Source organism: Poecilia latipinna, unplaced genomic scaffold (genome assembly GCF_001443285.1).
Source record: "Poecilia latipinna isolate Pla-1442-1.1 unplaced genomic scaffold, P_latipinna-1.0 Scaffold61, whole genome shotgun sequence".
Classification (NCBI taxonomy): Eukaryota; Metazoa; Chordata; class Actinopteri; order Cyprinodontiformes; family Poeciliidae; genus Poecilia; species Poecilia latipinna.
In genome coordinates, this window is record NW_015112677.1 from 298295 (window position 1) to 316203 (window position 17909).

Consider the following 17909-nt stretch of genomic DNA (forward strand, 5'->3'; position numbering starts at 1 on the left):
ATTGACACATCTCTCCAGAATATTTTGGTGTAATTACAATCCCAAAAAAGATGAACAAGCTTTTCTTCATTAATTTTACAGAAAGTACACATAGGGTCCAGTCCCATTTGTATATTTTTATCAAAAATGTTTTAACAGGATAGACATTATGAATAATTTTATAATTTCTCTTACTTTATTATTTATTAAGTATTTTTTTAGGAGTAACCAAGTCCACTTCCAATTTGTATTTTCAAAAATGTTGGACCAATAATTTTTAGGTGTAGCAATATTTCAATCGACTCCCTTCTTGTGACGTCACCAGCTGTCTGCTGCGCTCGCGCTCCAACTACACCTCGCTCTCCCCACTCCGCCTCGCGCTCCCTCTCCACTCTCTGCGTGAAACAAAGTGTGGAGTCCGCGAGCGCCCGCAGGAATCGAAAAGCGAGAGCACGGACTGAATAATGGAGCTAAAACAACTGATGGAATAACAACCTATAAACGAGAAAGACTGAGACGACGGAAGAAACTTGGACCGAGCAAACTTTTCACGGGAGGAGGACAGTCTCGTAAAGCCATGGATACACTTTTCTCTGTATTCCTGGGAGTTGTGATCCTCTGTTCAAGAGTTGGCTCCGTCTCCGCTCAGTTGCCTACAGGTAAAAGAAAAAAAAAAAAACTATTACGATGTTTGGAGTGTTGCTGTCGTTTGAGAGAGGTAAAGAGGAGTTTAAACCGTATATCTGCCGTTTTTTCCTTAGTGGAAGTACACGAATTCCGGGCAGGTGTGTGTGACGGTGTTGAAGAAAAGTTAACCTTCGCTTTGACAATGTCCCGTCATACCGGTTTTAAAGCTTCGCTGGTGCTTTTTAAACGACGCCGGATGCGAGAATGGCACTTTTCTATGAGGTGAAGGTGATTTTTGTCAGGTTGAATGTTAAAGGTTCCATTCGTCGGTGTAGTTAAACCCGCGTGTAAGGTTGTTTTATTTTGCCAAGTGGGTTGAGCTTACCATAACCAGTGAGTCGAAATGAATCAGAGCTTTGGGTTGTAGCCCTTTATTAAACTCAGTGAAGTTGCGAAATGAGATGGTTTGAAGTTTTGGAACGGATGTTTTCTTACCAAAATCTCAAGTCTGAGGAGGGAAAAAAATTGCACTTAGAATAAAATAGATAATATTTAATGCTGCTTTTATTATTGTTATTTATAAGTATTATTTTTTTTTAAACGGGGGACTAAAATGGTACAAGACTGGATAAACAACGCGTGCTGTTCATCCTCTTCTGCAGCGCATGAATGGAGAGAAGTTATTGTGCGCACGAACATCACAGTATTAAAAAACAGTATATCCATGTGGTATGACAGTAAACCCATTTAAATATAGTTTTGCAGCAATCTTGCACTTTATATACGTTTCCATTGTGTCTTACTATAAACTACAGGCTTTTATTTGGATATAGCTTAGTGCGTAAATGATCGTTAAATTTTTATCATCTTCTTTTCTATCTTGTTTTCCGCAGTTTTACAGTAACCTTGTCTTCTTGGCTTCGTCCGAGAGCCCTTTAAGTTTGATTTAGACCTCCCCCTCCCCCAAGTTAGGTTGAATTAAAATGTTTTGGGTTGACAAAGATACGGGTTATAGATATATCGGTTAAGTGCCGTTTTGCTCGAGGTGATACAAATGTGTTAATTTGTCCTTTAAGATACTATAGGACACGCAGAAAGTTGAAAACCTGAAACTAAAGTAGCCGCTGAAGTCATTTAATTTCCTTTCCGTGGGTAGCGCATCATTCCGCTGCTCGCCGTCCTCTTTTTGCATGTTTAAGACCTAACAATTGACTTATCCGAATTGCAAATCAAGCATTCGCGCCCCTTTTAGCCCCCTTTTTTCCCATCTTGTCTGGAGGAAACACGAATTTGCTCCTGCAGGTGAAGCATCTGCAGCAGCAGCGATGTTTAGAGATTCTGCAACTTTACAACTTTTCGCGTGGCTGCGATGTTTGAGCAGGGCTGCTCAGACCCCGACAGTCCCTGCAGCTCATCTGGTTTCATTTGAGCCAGCGCTCTATACTGAATGTGGGTTTGCTGTGCGTTTAATTTCCGCATTCAGCATTTGTTTCTATTTCAACTCATGCATCAGAGAGAGAGAGAGAGAGAGAGAGAGAGAGAGCGAGCGAGAGAGAGAAACGAGACTCTCTAAACAATTTTGAGAGCTGACCTCCAAAATCAAACTAAAACCTTAAGGACGCACACGCTTCAGTTAAGTCCTGCAAATGAATCCACATTCATTGTACAAAAACCTAATTTTCTGCTCCAGTATTCTCGCTGGCCGCATTAATTCCAACTTTATCAGCAAACGTTTTATTGTCACCCTTCACCCCACCCTGTAGCCCATAACTATCCCCCCTTTCTTCCCCTCCCTTGGGGCCATTTGGTCCTCTGGGCAACAAATGTGTGGAATTTCTTTGAGGCCTCTTTGGGAATGTGAGTGCTGTTAATTTGCAAGTAAATACAAGTGACTGGATGCTGCTTCGGAAAGGGGAACGTGGAATATCTATTTGTTCGGATAACGTTTTACACAAATTACTTGCACTGAGTTGCATTCCAGGATATTAAGTAGTTATTTGTGCATGAAAGCAAATAAGGTCATAATAAGGTACATGTTAATAAGTTGAGTTTTGGCCAGCATCTTTGCTGCAGTGCATTATTCTGTAATGAACTCCCAGATTCAGGCACTTTAACAGATCAAAATGGGTTTTTTTTATTACACAATTACTAAATCTTGCAACTTGTAACTCCTTTTCATTAAAATATTTCAGATTTAGGCAGACAGCATTAACCACAAAATAATTAATACGTTAAAAAGGCAGCAAAGAAACAAGGACCGTACCAGTTAAACATTATCTTAAACTTAAAATGATCTTTTATACATTAAAGAAGTTATTTAGTCTGTGCTCCAATATCTGTTTCAATAAATTAGTCTTATTCTTGTTTTATCAGTTTTTAGTTTCCCAATTACTGTGTCAAATTATAAATTGAGTTATTCTCATAAATCTCCCACTCTCCTCCTTATCGCACTGCTTTGCATATTTGTATGTTGACTAATCACTTACAAAGTCAGCGTAATGAACGCGAACAAGCCTGCGCTTCACCGTCTTTATAAAGTCAGTGACTGAGTTTTATGTTAATTTGACAACTTTCTAAATCTTCCTCCTCTCTGATCGAGTTGTGACACAGATTCCAGGCGTCTTTAATCCTAATGAAGTGAAATGATTGTTTTCCATCAGTGTCTCCAGACGAATTAGAAGGCTGCCGCTCCCACTGAACACAACATCCGAGCTGGTTTAATTATAACTGTAAATTATTTCAGTATTTTGAACATTAGCACCAAGTTGGTTTAATTATAATTACTTTTCCGCTCCATTTAGGAGATGAAACAAAATTGGGTGTTTTAATGGAAAAAGGCGAGAGAAGCGGAGTGATAGTGAGAAAGAGGAGAGAAGAAGAGAGGGGGGGAAAAAAAATCAAGAAACCATTGGTTTTTGGCCGTGGGCATCTCCTCCACTCAAGAGACTGTGAAAACGGCAGGAGGGAGTGTGTGTGTGTGTGTGTGTGTGTGTGTGAATCATTGTGTGTCTGTCTTTTTTTTTTGTGTATGTGCGGTGCGAATTTGTGTGTCCGCTCTTGTGCTTTGCTGTCACTTAAAGAGACGGAGGCAGGACGACGCTTTTAAGCCCTCCGGTGAACAGCGGTATAAAGAAGAGTATCTGAAATGTTTGCCTCTTATTTAGATTCATGCGAAAAATGCCTTCTCATTCTAGTCATGCCATGTATAATGGCTCCAAATCAAAGGCCCGTTTTATTTATTTTCTCGTTAAAAGTAACGCCTCAGTCTGCAGTTCTTCAGATCCATTTTTATGTCTTCTCTTCAAATCAAACGTCCTTTTTGCCCAAAGCCAATCTGTTTCTACTGATTTCAATTTGGTGATAGATTAAAAAAAATCTCTCTCTCTTTGAAAGTACTGGCTCATTCCTTGAGCTGTTTGGGGACGAAGTCTGAAAAATATAATTAATCTGTTGAGAGAATTCATTAGCTAATCCCTCATTAGACTGTGTGCATGTGTGTGCCGGGGTATGAATGAATATGAGGATTTGTGTTGAAATGGATTAGCGACACATAGTGGTTGTTCAAACTCGGCGAGAGAGAGAGAGGTTCTGGGAAGATGATATGATTGACAGGTTGTAAATCATTAAATCATACCGTTACTGCTATGTTTCTGCTGGGTGCACATAATATCCCAAACCCACCAGTAATCTATTTTTCAAAAACATGATTTTGGTGTTTTCACAGATCCTAATCAATGTTCTGAAGTCACTGTGTAAGGGAAACACAGTGTTTCCCTTACACCTCATCAAGTAGTTTCAGCTCATAAACATACCTATGTTACATTTTTGGGTTAAAAATATCATTTTTTTTTCATTTATCTAAGCCTTTCATGTCTGACTTTTTAATTTTCAAAGTTATTTTCCAGTTTAGATGATTGAACCTATTCCAACATAGTGCACCTTTATAGCAGATCGATTGCTAAAACAATCTACCATTAAAGGCAATGTTGTTTAATGTTGCCACATTGTGCTTAGTGTAAAATTACCTTTAAAACTCCTAACCTAAAGATGCTTGCATGCTTTGAACATTTGGAATGGTGGTTTCTAAACCTAAATGGTATTTCCTTCATTACTTGGTCGGTGTTTTTTGAGCGATTCAACAGAATGGGGTGAACTGATTGACTTGAAATATTGGCACATGCTTCGGTGTTGGGAGTCGGGTTAATGATGGCTTTGAGTAATACATTTTATCCAATGGTATGCTCTACATTAAATTTGTAGTGTCTTGCAAAAATAATACAAAAATACACATTTTCACAGTTTGTTTTGCTAGAACCACAAACTTCAGTGTGCAAATATTAGTTAAAAGACTAAAGTTAAGAAAAAATGTGCAGTTTAAGGAAAATGTTTCTACAGATAAAAAAATCAGGGAAGTGTAGCTTGCATTTCTTTTGGCTGTGTTTACTTTAGCACGTTTAAGTCAAAGTTAATGCACACTATTACTTTCAGAAGTCACCTACATGCAATTTAAGATCAGTATCAATACTTTTCTCTCAATCTGAGTACACTACTGCCACCATTAAACATGTGGGGAGGCATTTCTTTATCAGGAACAGAGAAGCTTGTCACAGTTAATGGGATTTTGAATTAATCTCAATTCAGGCTTGTCTTGAAAGAAAACTTTAAAACATTGAGACTAAGTTCCATCTTCAAGCAGGACAACAATCTAAATATTAAAGCCAATCTTAAAGTTACTGCAACCTAGAACAGGATGGATTGGATCAACAAACTGATGTTTACTGACACTTTTCGTCCTGTTGGATCTGTTTTACGAAGAATCGCCAAACATTTTAGTGCAACGCTCGCACAGAGATGCCACACATGACTTGCAACTGTAATTGTATTGAAGGACGTTTTCACAAAATCTTGAGTCAGGGAGCTGAATTTGCATGCACGCCACACTTTTAAGATTGTTTTTGTAGAAAAATATTTTTAAAAATATGAGCAATTTTCCTTCCACTTCTCAGCTATGCACCAATTTGTGTTTTTCTTCTATATCAAATCTCATTAAAAATACTGTAGTTTCAGTAGGAATGACAGAAAGTTTTTAAAACATTTAAGGAACGTTAATAATTTCGCAAGCACGGCTCTCTTCAAGCTTGTGGCAAATCATTGGGCGAATCAAATCAAGTGACCCATGAAAGTGATGAAGTTCTTTGGAAATGAACTGAGGCAGAGCACTCAAAACAAATCTCGAATGCCTGAAACATCACATCCCTGATAAATGATGATACAAGTCCAGTATCATCAATCTCTGCTCTGCCCTGTGTGGCTCTGGTCACAGCTGTTGGTGCAAGGCTGCCTCTCATACATCCACACTCATATTTATTTACACACACACACACGCACACACACACACACACACACACTGGTCCACATGGCTGACTAATGACAGATTAAGTAATCAACGCTCACAGCCGATTCATTACGTTATATTACATGCATGTACACACAAACACACAGGCAGATGTGAGGAGACTCATTGCCAGCTATGTGGGTTAGCCTTTTGGTGGAGGTTTGGCTGGTGATTGTTTGGAAGACGGGGAGAAACAGTGGCAGGTGAGGACAGTCTTGGAAAAGAGATTATTTTTAGGGTTACCATGAGGGTTGGTTGAGGAAAAAAGGCTGAGGTTAGGAATATGTAGGAAAAGCAGGAAGTTTGTGTTTGGAAACTTAGTCATAAATGTTTGAATTTACTTTTAAAGACTTTTTTCCTCACTTTCTGGAAACATTATATAAAACAAACAATTTTGTCTAATGACATCAAGATAATCTGTGCAAATAATTAGCTTCAGTTGTGTGGTTTTAGAAGAGCTTATCTATTTGATGGTAAATAATGAATACAGAGAACATCTCTTGCATCTGTGAACCTTTGCATGCTTTCTAATCTAATTCTGTCCTATTATTCTCTGCTTTGCTTCTGCTGGATCCAGCTCACTTGGGGCGCGCAGAAAAGGGTGAGTTACGACTTGTCGGCAAAGAGCTGTGTTTCATGTTTCATCGTTCTTTTAGTGTTGTCATAATTATTCCATGGCTTTAACTCTAGGTTCTGTTTCCAGCCTGACATCTGTTGTTCTCATTATTTACCGTCCTCCATTACACCTTCCAGAGGCTTTTTGGTTTCGCATACCCATCCCATTGGAAACTAACGGCTCAGCTGTTATTTTGATACTTTTTAAACTCACCGTAACACCATTAACAATTTCTTCCATGCATCTTTTTAAGCAACGCTTGTAGGTATAGTTTATAGTTTTCACTGTTATAGTATTTTTTTATGACATTGCAGTTTGTTGGATTTACTCCTTGATTACTTGATTGAATGTCAAAGAAGTTTCAGTGATTCACACACCTTAAGGCCGTGTCTGTCGTGATTTTCTTTCCTCTACATAAATAGCTTGAACCGCTGAAATACTTGAAGCAATCTTGTACCGGCTTGTTGTCGCTTGTAGTTATGATTCCGCTTACCCTGCTGCCAATTAATCTGCTTGCCGCTTGTCTTTGTGTCTCCTTTCCTGTTTTTGTCTGTCTGTCCTTCTGTATAGTTAGACAGCTGTTGGGGGGTTTTGAAGTTTCCAGGTGCTGTTTGTTTAGCCGAGCCTGCTCTCCTATAAAGGAGCTCAGAGGAACTTTGTTCTCTCCGTAGTAGAACACCTTCTTTCCACTTTTATTTTCTCTTTTATTTCTCTTCTCCCATGTTGCGTATTTTTATTTTTTTTTCCTCCATCTGTTTTCTGTTTTTCTCAGTTTCACACACAAACACTCGTAGCAAACAGTACATTTTAAGATAGCTGTTCTTCGTTGTGAACGTGACAGGGAAGTAAAACACTAACGAGAATATTGGCCCTGGAGGCAGAGAGTTTTCTTTGTGGCTGCGTGGTTTCCCTCAAGGTTTTTAATTAACAAAGCAGATTTTTTTTCCCATTCAAATATAGACTGAATACTTAATCTTCTGTTACTTTTTAAAAGGTAGCACTCTTTTATGCTACAAAATGTTACCATGCATGAATTGGAATGCATTGCACCAAAAAGTCAAGCTATTGAATGAATTCAAAAAATGTTTTTGATTTAATGAAAACCCGTTAAATGCTGTTAAGTCATGTGAGGTATGGCATAAATGGGACAATGGGTTTGTTTTGTTTTGTATCAGCTCTTATCCTAAGTCCTTTAAAAGCTGGATTAATAAATTGCTTTTGATAAGGAAAGCCAAGATACTGCTGCAATTTCTATCAAATCAACGTTCTTTAGAAAGTGTATTTAAAATAATAAAAGCTGTGCAAAGAAAACTCATTAAAATTGAAAGATTAGATGAAAAGAGATAAAACCAGTTTAACAGAATAAGCATAATTTATTATTGCTTAATTTTGAAGTAATTAAAGCGATTGTAACTGTTTGCATAAACCTTTTGTGGGAATGGATTTGAACTTTCTGTCTGGATTGTAAGAAACAGCTCTTTACCACAGAGCAGTTCTTTTCACTCAAAAAAAAAAACTAAAATAAAAAACTAAGTGAATAACTGGCCAGGGTAATAATAACAAGAATGTCAGTGGCGCTAAGTTGGATGCAAAGTTGGATGATTTATTTTGAAGGAAAAAAGGACAATCTCCAACTGTCAGTGGAATGCTCCAGCATTTCTCTGTGTTGGGTTATAAGGACTAAAGGGCACATAAACCTGTTTGTCATTTGATTAAACATGTATAAAAAAGTATACTAAAGCCTGTATAATTTTAACAAAAGTGCCCCAACGATGAATCTACAACAGTTGAAAAAGAAGAATTTCACAGAAATATATGTAACTTATATGTTAATAAGTTTTACTCTCTTATTCAGTGTAACTAATTCCTGTAACTCCTCAGGAAGTTTAGCAAATGTTTGATGAGACACAGGTTGAGCCAAACCTCTGAGAGTCATTTGCAGGAGGGGATATTGATGACTTATTGGTTAAAGTTTAGCTAAGCCTGGGTTAGCCTTTTCAAATACGTCTGTTTAGTGTTTTTTTTTTGTATTAAGACTAAAGTAATAGAATTTTTTTTTCATTTGGTTTATGCAATTTTTAATTAATTTGTCTGGATCAGACAAACTATGCGTAGCCTCTTTTACTTCATTTGTGTCTTATTCTGTTGAGGTTTTTGTTGTTTTGAACAGATCAGACAACCGATCTGCACGTATCCTCAGGTGAACTGAAAAAAGCCTTGTGGCTCCTCTGCATTCAGCTTTGGACGCAGGCTAATAAAAGGTTTCTATTAGTTCAGTTATAAAGACATCTGTCAGAGAAATGCAAGGTACAATCCACAAAAGTTGCCAAGAGCAATCAAGTTGCAGCATGAGAAAAGCTCAATTCTGATCTCTTTATTTTTTTATGAAGACTTTCCACATGGCATTGAGCTTCATTCACTCTCATCCACGAAGCTTCTGCATGTTCATCTTCATGTTATGAAAGGACAGATTGTCAGTGCCCTTACGTTCCTTTCTGTCAGCCCTCTCCAATTTAAGCTGATTTCAGATCGGACGTGGTGGAAAGCTTTTGAGATATGTATATGTAAACCCTCTTGTGTCTGTGTGCGTTTGTGTGGGCATGAAGCTTGTGCAAATCAGGGGCTTAAAGAGAACTAGCTGTCCAGTCCATTAAGATTATCATCTTCATCCACAGGCACATATCTTCACATCACCACACTTCTGTTCCTCTGTTTTTATGGAGATAAAAATCTTTCATCAGATATTCCAATTTTTCCACCAAATGATCTTATAGGTTGTTTTTTTTTCACTCAAAATCTGTCTGCCACCTTAATCTGTCGTTTAGTGTGTCCGTGTCCCTGCCAGCTTTTCTATGTCCTTCCTTGCTGCAGATGACTGCAGACACATGGTCAGCCTGACAGTGATCGTGTATACGCACCTACCGTCACTCACTCTAAAAGACAGGCTGTGTGTGGGAGTGTGGAGACAGACATTAAAATGTTGAGTGGCTGTCTGCATCTCTGTCAGTTTTCTGGCTGGTCCATCTCAGCCTTGATGTCTGAAACACTCCCTGTGATAAGACCATAATTCAGGAGTTCAGTTTGAAATATAGCTTTTTGGGTTGTATTCCCACTGTTGGTTCCTAAGAGGTGGGGGTTTGAGCATCTCTGTATGTCATTTGTTGTTGCCAAACATAGAACGATAGCAGGGGTCCTCAATGTCTGTTGTGCATCTCCATGCACTTTTATTTTTATCTGCTTAATCGTACCTGTTCAAAGTTATGTAAACTTTGAACCACTGACGATTCTTCCCACTCCAGTCCTTGATGCTTAAAAGTGATGTAATGTGCTCTAAATCAAAAGGTCCATACTGAAAACATTTCTGTACCATTAAACCCACTCATGATGGGTTTATGATGGTGGCTAAGCTCTTTGAGAGTATTAGAAAATTATTTAAAAAAAAACAACAGAAAAGAGAAGATAATGTGGGTTCAGCACAACTGGTGGCCACCAGATCAAAATCTCAACCACAGTCTGTTCAATCCCTGGTCAGTTTTTCCCTTTGCAGCTTCATATATAGCAATTGCTGCTTCTTTTTGTACCCATACACATATTACTTTGTCCGCATGGCTTATCAGTTTATTTTTTATAGTTTATTTACATAAATGACATACATAGTGATTAAAAATACAATAGACACTCTGTATTTGGTGGGCTTATGGACCATAACCATCTGTGAATAGCTTGTATCTGAGTATACGCTTAAAAACTGCTCGTAATTTACTATTTTAATTGTTCAAAAACCAAATACACTAAAAGATGAAAATCTAGATGATATCTAGATGAAAATTAAGAAGGTTTCTCCTAATGTACATGCTGTAAGGAAGTTCAGTTAGGACTGGAGCTGTCAGTTGTAAAAAACAACAAAAGAAACCAGTTTCGACTTGGAAAAAGAGTTGATGTTTAAAAAGCAGAAGAGGAATCAATAAAGTTCTCACAGCATTTCCAAGCATCAAGGACTGCGGTGGGAAGAATCATCAGTAGTTCAAAAGGAACCACAAAACCCCAGTACAAACCTGAAAGAGACAGGAAATGAAAGGTTTCAAAGAATCTTGAAGAAAAACTCATGAGAGGCGTCTACAGATCTTAGAACAACTGCAAGGATGCTAATTAATGACTCGGCCAGGTCACGATTCAGAGGCTGCAAAGTTGCAGATCAAGAAGAACTCCCCTTTGCAGAAGTGACACCTTTTAGCCAGACCTGGTCAAAGACTATGCATGCTGCAAGAATGTGCTTTGGTTGGATCAGATGAAACTAGAGTCCTTGCCATAGAAATGTTGCTCATTTTTTAAAATGTCAATACAGTGAAACTGGTGGCTTCACTCTGCCTGAAACTGGGAATTTTGTCAAAGTGGAAGGAACCATGGAAAAATGATGGTTTGAAAGAAAACCTAAAGCAGCCACGTGTAAGACATAGTCTGAGCCATCTCTTTGTCTTCCATCATGACAATGGCCCAAAAATATTGCTGCTGGTAAAGGACTGTTCCCAGAGCATTAACGTGAATAATATTGACTGACTTGCACAAAACCTTGACTTGAAACCCATTTGAAATCTGTGGAATGAACTTAAATCAACAGGTCATAACCAAAAGACCACCTAATCTGATGGAGTTTTAAAAATTTGCTGGAATTTCTCTGGTGACAACTGCAGGTTGTTATCCACCAAAATGTGAGTGATAGCATCAGGGAGGCTAATTATTTTTGAAAATGACGATGATAAAAGGAGAATATTGGACCTTTGATGTTTACAATCTAAATGAATCATCTTTCGCTTATCTTGTATAACTTTCCAATTTACTGGTAAAATGTTGTACAAAGCTTAATCCAGAGACAGGCAAATTAAGCTAAGCAGAAACGATTAAGCATCTAATTAAAGGTTTTATATTTAATGAAATTACAGCAAATTTATCTGTGTATAAGCTAGATAGATCTTTTCTTTTACGTAAGTAGCACCCTTTAAAATATATTTTTTTTACATTTTAAAATAAACACCCTGATAATGGATATTTTTGACATGTGTCTGTATTGTAAATTATTAGAGGAGTAAAAAGCGAAACACATATGCCCACATGTATTTTACTAACTTCGTGCTTAACTTACTAGAAGTAAAGGCAAAATTAATCGAAACAATTCTGTGCCAAAATGGCCTGCTGGAGTTTACGCCAGAATATTATGAGTCAAATAAATCAAACCAGAGATTTGGATTTGTCAGATCTAGTGGGTATATCTTAGTCTTTTTTTGGTGCCCACATGCCCCTTCATGCTTTACTCCACTTCCACAGATAACGTTAAACCTGACATGTTTACTGCTCACATAATGAAAAAGAGCTCGAACATCACTGTGAGGAAGTGAGCTGCATTAAAATAAGCTACGGTGAAGAACTAATAGCCAAAACTGAGGAGTATCTCAGCCTCATACCCACAAACAGGAAACTTAGAGATTTATATCAATGCATTCATGAGACTACACAATAGTTTTTCCTTGGTTTCCATTGACTGCAGCGTGAGAACAGCCACTGAGACAGTAACTCCCCCGAGGCACTCGTTTTTCTGAGTTTTCTGGAGCAACGCTGAATCAACTTTTGGTGGGAAACCCTTAATCTGAGTTTGCCGGCTTAGATTAGAGAAGCCCAGAGTTGTTTGAAAAGGTCTACACAGTGCGCCCTTTCCATTGGACGGATGTTAAGAACGAAAAGGCAGAGAAACTCCCAACAGGCATACAGCTGCAAAACATGTACACAAAGAAAGATGCCAAAATAGGACATGCAACGTCTTAGATCATAGACGAAAGTCATGAGAGTGAAAGCCTGACATGTTACTTTGACAAACCTAAACTCCTCTGAGTTGCTGATATTTAGTAAACTTAACTTTTGCTGAAGGGGTGAAGGAAAATCTATTAATTAACTGAAACTCCCTTCTTTTTTTTTTAGCAATGGTTAGGTTACCTCTTCCCCCCTCTTCTAGTTCTCCTGCTTGGAATTTATGACCCACAGCAACACAATGTTTATGAAACCCTCCCCCTTCTCACGCACTCCTTTTTCCTCCACTCTTTTCTCCTGCTGTCCTCCTCTTTACCACCCCCTCTACATTTACCTCTACTACACAATCTGTTGCTCCCACTCCCGTTCCTTCTTGTTTCTTCAGTTTCCTTATCCCCCCCCCCACACACACACACACACACAACAAGAGCATGAGTGGGGTTTCCAAATCCACATTCAGTGGTGTTGCATTACATGGGTAAAGCACTAGGGTTTGCTTAAGGTGGAATTTGCAGATGGAAAAGAGAAAGTTTGGGGTAACAACAGAACAATGGTTGAGGAGGAAAACTCTTTAAACCAGCTTACCTTAAAACTCTGTTTCACATCAAAGAAGGAAGCTGTAATCTACTTAAGTATTTCCAGCTGGTGCCAGTGAATGTAGCTCTAAAAGGCAACAATTTATCTGATTGCTCAAAATCCTAAGTACAAAATCTTCTCTACCATGTCATGCAGGCAGAGATCATTCTCACCCCTTTGTCTTTGCCATACTTTTTTCCCCTTTAAATCACAGTCTCTCAGACTTGCAGGAAAGATGTTGTGAGGATTTTGTCTCAATGTTTTGTTCCTGAATCTTTCCTGAGTCACCCAGAAGAGGAACTTAAAATGTAAAACATTTTAGATTTTTTTTTAAAAAAAGGTCCTCCTTTGTATCAGGTAGCCATGTTAATTTTTCCTATGACTGAGTTGGGCCAAAAGTAAATAAAGTGTGTTTGTGTGAAACCTGTGTGTGCCTGTTATTGGAGAGTGTGTGCCAAGCGAGCTGTCTAGTTGGAGTAACGGTTAGCAGATACAGTGCTACCTCTCAATGACATTAACTGTCTCTTACGCTAAGGATCAGGCACAAACACACACACAATTGCACCATACTACCTTAACACACAGTGTCGCTCTGTCTCACTGGATTAGTCCCACAAAGCAGGTTACTTGAAGTTAAGTATAGGTTTAAAACACAACTACAGCTGTCTCTGTGTGTTGAGTTTTAAAGATGACTCAAGGTGCTGGAGAACCAGCGATGGAGCAGGCAACTCTGCTGCTGATTTCCATAGTTTGATTTTTTTTATACAGCTTTGACCTGCACTTATAAATTTTAGCTAATTAAATTTTTAACAAAAAAATCTATAGCATAAGCTATAAGGATTTGGACATTTAATATTTCAGGTCTTGTGTTACGAGTTATGCCAACTTATTTTAAGTGGCAAGCAAGAATTAAAATACAAACTAAAATCCAATATACTGAAATGCTTTTTCCTATTTCTCTCACTCAGACAAGTGCAATTGAAAAATAATGTAAAGAAAATGAATGCAAATGTCAAAAGATCTTAAGGATCTGCAGAAATACAGAAAAACCACCATTAAAATTACATTATTGTATAACTTTTCGATATATGTGCAGTTTAATTCCACTTTCATTGTTTTGTTTTCATTCAAGTTAAAAGTTGCTGTTTTTATAGATGTGACTTCAGCATTGCACAAGAGTTGGTAATGAAGATGTGAAATGTAGTTTCTTGATCACAGGTAAAGGAAATGACATTTTTATTAGGTAATTATGTGCAGATCAGTATTTCAGATGGCAAGATGATGTGGCAACGAGAGAAGGAGATAAATTGCTTCCTAATGAGATAAAAGATTTTATTTGGAAATACTTCCAAAAAAACAACAACACAGTTTTGCTATGTTTGTGTTGCCATGCAGCAAGTTACACTCTGTCCTCGTTATGACTTGTTGCTCTCCAGCAACGGTCTTTGGAGCAGACCACAGTCACAGCTGGACACCTCAAACATGTCTGCTCAACACAACTACTCCCTGCTTGAATAAATGTTGCAGCCCAGCCATGAGCTCACTCTGCCTCTTCTTCTGAGGCCTGCTTTCTATCACACCTCCCCCTTCACACTCACAAACACACTCTTAACTCTCACATACCTCTGACCAGAGTGAGTGAGAACGTCGACTACATGTGGTTTTGGTTAGCCACGCGTTCCCCTCACAATGGCCCCACATTAACCGCTTCTACTTTACCACTTTAGGGAGCGTGTATATATGGTCCTTTCAGTGGATGCTGTTGTGTGTTTGCTTGTAAATCTGCCTGTCTGTACATGCACAGCATTTTTGTGTGTCCCAGCCTGAGGCTGTGTTGAGTAGAACAGTGAATCAAGGTTAGTGGTCCAAAGAGAGCAACAGAGGCAGAAGGAGGGGAAGGGAGACTTTAATTGAGGGAGCAGAAGTTAGAAAAGAAGGAGAGCAATGGGTTTGGTAAACTGGAGCAGTGTTGTGGCCTAATGTGAGCTCATTAGATGACAATATGCATTTAGAGGATATGTTTTATGATGCAAATAATAAGTGGTAATCCTCATAATTTGTGACATTGAATAGTGCTCTTTTGTACAGGTGATGTGAAAGAAATACTCTTATGCAAGTGTGAAAGCAGGAATGCTTCTTAGTGATGCTCTGGTAATTTATCCACGGATCGAAATAGATCAGATTTCCATTGATTGGCTCTGATTGTTTGACAGCAAAAAGTACAAAGTTTACTTCCTTATTTTATAAATGCAACAAAACTGGAAACTCCTTCATTTTTGGTTGGCAAAGGCATTAACAAACAGCATAGTCTCTGATGCACTTCCTTATCAAATGTAGGTTAGAAACATAAGCTTTGATGAACAAATGGAGATAATCCTTGAATGAACTCTTTTTCTGTCGGATTTAAAACTAATTTTTTCTATGAAGAAACCTGCTGCGCCTTTTTCAGTTAAGGTTAATTGCATCTATTTGTAGATTTAAAACAAATTTTATATAATTGAACTTTTGTGTGTTATTGCTTTAGAAAAAAATCAGCAGGTCAGATCTCAAGGAAGATTTTAATTGTACGTAATGTGCACAAAATGTTTAATGAGTTTGAAATTTCCAAGCAAAACATTCTAGAGTTTTACTTTGGCTCAGATCTGAGATTTGCAGGATTAAAATTGTAAAGTAAGATTGTTTTGTATTAGATTCCTCAAAACTACGCCGATTGCTTAGACTTTGATGCTTTATACATGGAGCATGTCAAAAAAGGTTAGAGATATATACTTTTGATGCATAAATTGAGATAATTTTGTAAAGCCTTTATTTTCTGTTGGATTTAAAAACACTGTACTTTTCTTTTGGCATGTTTTCTCTTTTATGTGTTATAGTCCTTAGGATAAAAATCGGAATCAGTTAAAATTAGAAGTGGTGAGAACTTTTAGAAACTGAAAGTCAGAATTGGCCAGGAAAAGCATAACAAGTGCATCTCTGCTGATTTATACCAATTATACAATTGAAAAATAGATAATAATGTAAAACGTCAGGCAAAGGGTTAACTTAATCCCACCTTTCCTTCATTAAATTGTGAATCCATGATAAAGTTTGGACTGATTTAGACCAACACAGAGTATACCACTTCTCCAGGGATTCCCGAGAGCGTGAGTCACTTTAATCATATTGCCTGGTCTCTTAGAAGGAAAAAAAAAAAAAAAGCCCAACATTGCTTGTAGCCAACTCATCCAAGTGGAGAGTCTCCACCTACATACGATAAATAAAAAAAAAATCCAACCTTTCTAAACGATGTTGTGAACAAAGAGTGGGCTTAAAGCAGTTGGCAGAGTTGTTGCTTTAGTCAAATCTGGCAGTTATGGCGAGTTTTCTGTCTTTTATGCCCAACTAGGTGTGAATCCTTTTTCTTGGCGGCTGCAAAATCAGCTTATTTTATCATAATAGCGTGGAGTTCAATACACTGTTGTTGTTGATATCTGTTTTTATATCTATAACCTTGTTGAAGGAATAAAACTGAAAAAAATATCCCTGCAGAGATGTGTGTTGTTATGCACCCCACATGGAGCAGATTGTGAATTAATTACACTTCCGGTTGCCATGTACTAAATTAGATTACCTTAAAATCCTCAGACTTTTGAGTAGTAATTGAATCCCATGATGATGCCTCTTGGATTTCAAGCTGAAATGGCAGTCTATTTTTCTGGCTTTTACCTTGCCAAAGTCGAGGTTTTTTTTTTTTTTTTTTTCCCCATCGTTTGACAGCAGTTTGAGTTGCCAAATAGGTGTGCAGTGTTGTTTCTGCTGAGTTAAACAGACCAATGGAACATTTGACAAAACAAAACAAACAAACACAAAAAAAAAAAACAACAGAAAAGTATTGGGTGGTGTTCTGACTCATAACCATAAGAAGCTATTTAGATGTATGTTGCAAGCCACCACCTGCGTGGCACAAGCCTGAACTATAATCCTTCACAAAATAGAGGAGAGTGAAATGAGAGTTAATGTTGCAGAGGAGTAGTGGGGGAAATGCATATATGGGAGATGGAGCAAGAGCTTTTTGAAGTATGATAAGGAAAGTATGCAAGAACAGAGCAGACAAGAGCAGACTGACACAACAAACGCTTGCAGCTGCATGTTTTTTTTCTTTTCCAACCTTCATTTCTGCTGATAACAGAGGAGGGAGGGAGGCAGTGGAAGTTAGCTATTTTGATAGGATGCAGGTCTTAATATTTTTCTTGATTGTTTTTTTTTTTTCATTGCAGCAAGCTGTTTCCATTCTTTTCAATCCTATGATTGGGTTAAGGTTTAATTCTAATAAAACTCTCCTGCTATGTAAAAAAATGAACAAGCTTTCACATTTATTATTAATTAATTGTAATTAGGTTTCTCTCTGACTAATACAGAGGAGATATTGCAAGATGTTCATCTAACAGATGTGCTCTGAACTTTGCTTTTCATTCTAGGTCGTGTGTGTGCATGTTTACATTGCCAAGTGACTGGAGTTCTGCGTGCTGATTGGCTGTTTTCTGCTCTGAAATCAGCCTGTTTGTCTTTCAGGGGGCCTGTTTCTGTTTCACATTCCTAAGCATGTTGCTGGAGCAGTTTCAGTTTGACCTCAGCAATGGAGTGAACAGTTTAAATCTAATTTCATGTTGTCGTGAAATAAATTAAGCAGAGATCGACATAAATGGGATTAATTTATATTTGAGTAAATTCATTACATGCAAAATAAGAAATCAAAGTACCATTCATACAAACAAATACATCAATTGGCAAGAAAATTGACTAATTTTCCCTTGCATGATGCTTTTGTGTTGCATGTCAAAAGTTGGAAAGAAAAAAATACAATATATAAATAAAATATATAATTTATTCAACTCATATAATCAAAACAGTTGTGTTCTGTCCTACTTGCAATTCAAC

The 17909-nt window shown here is 37.7% G+C and overlaps 1 protein-coding gene across 17 annotated transcripts in view; it reads left to right on the forward strand.

Annotated features, from left to right (window-relative positions):
• Positions 1 to 343: 343 nt before the first annotated feature.
• ptprk (protein tyrosine phosphatase receptor type K) overlaps positions 344 to 17909 on the forward strand; it is a 112766-nt gene continuing 95200 nt past the window's right edge. For 11 of the 17 annotated variants that reach the window (XM_015057207.1, XM_015057247.1, XM_015057254.1 and 8 more), the window contains exons 1-2: positions 345 to 638; positions 6579 to 6602. In XM_015057207.1, coding sequence (XP_014912693.1) covers positions 557 to 638; positions 6579 to 6602 — 106 coding nt within the window. In that variant the 5' untranslated portion in view covers positions 345 to 556. Of the gene's footprint in view, positions 639 to 6578; positions 6603 to 17909 lie in introns of all 17 variants that reach the window. The other 6 variants (XM_015057183.1, XM_015057192.1, XM_015057199.1 and 3 more) reach the window with 3 other exon arrangements.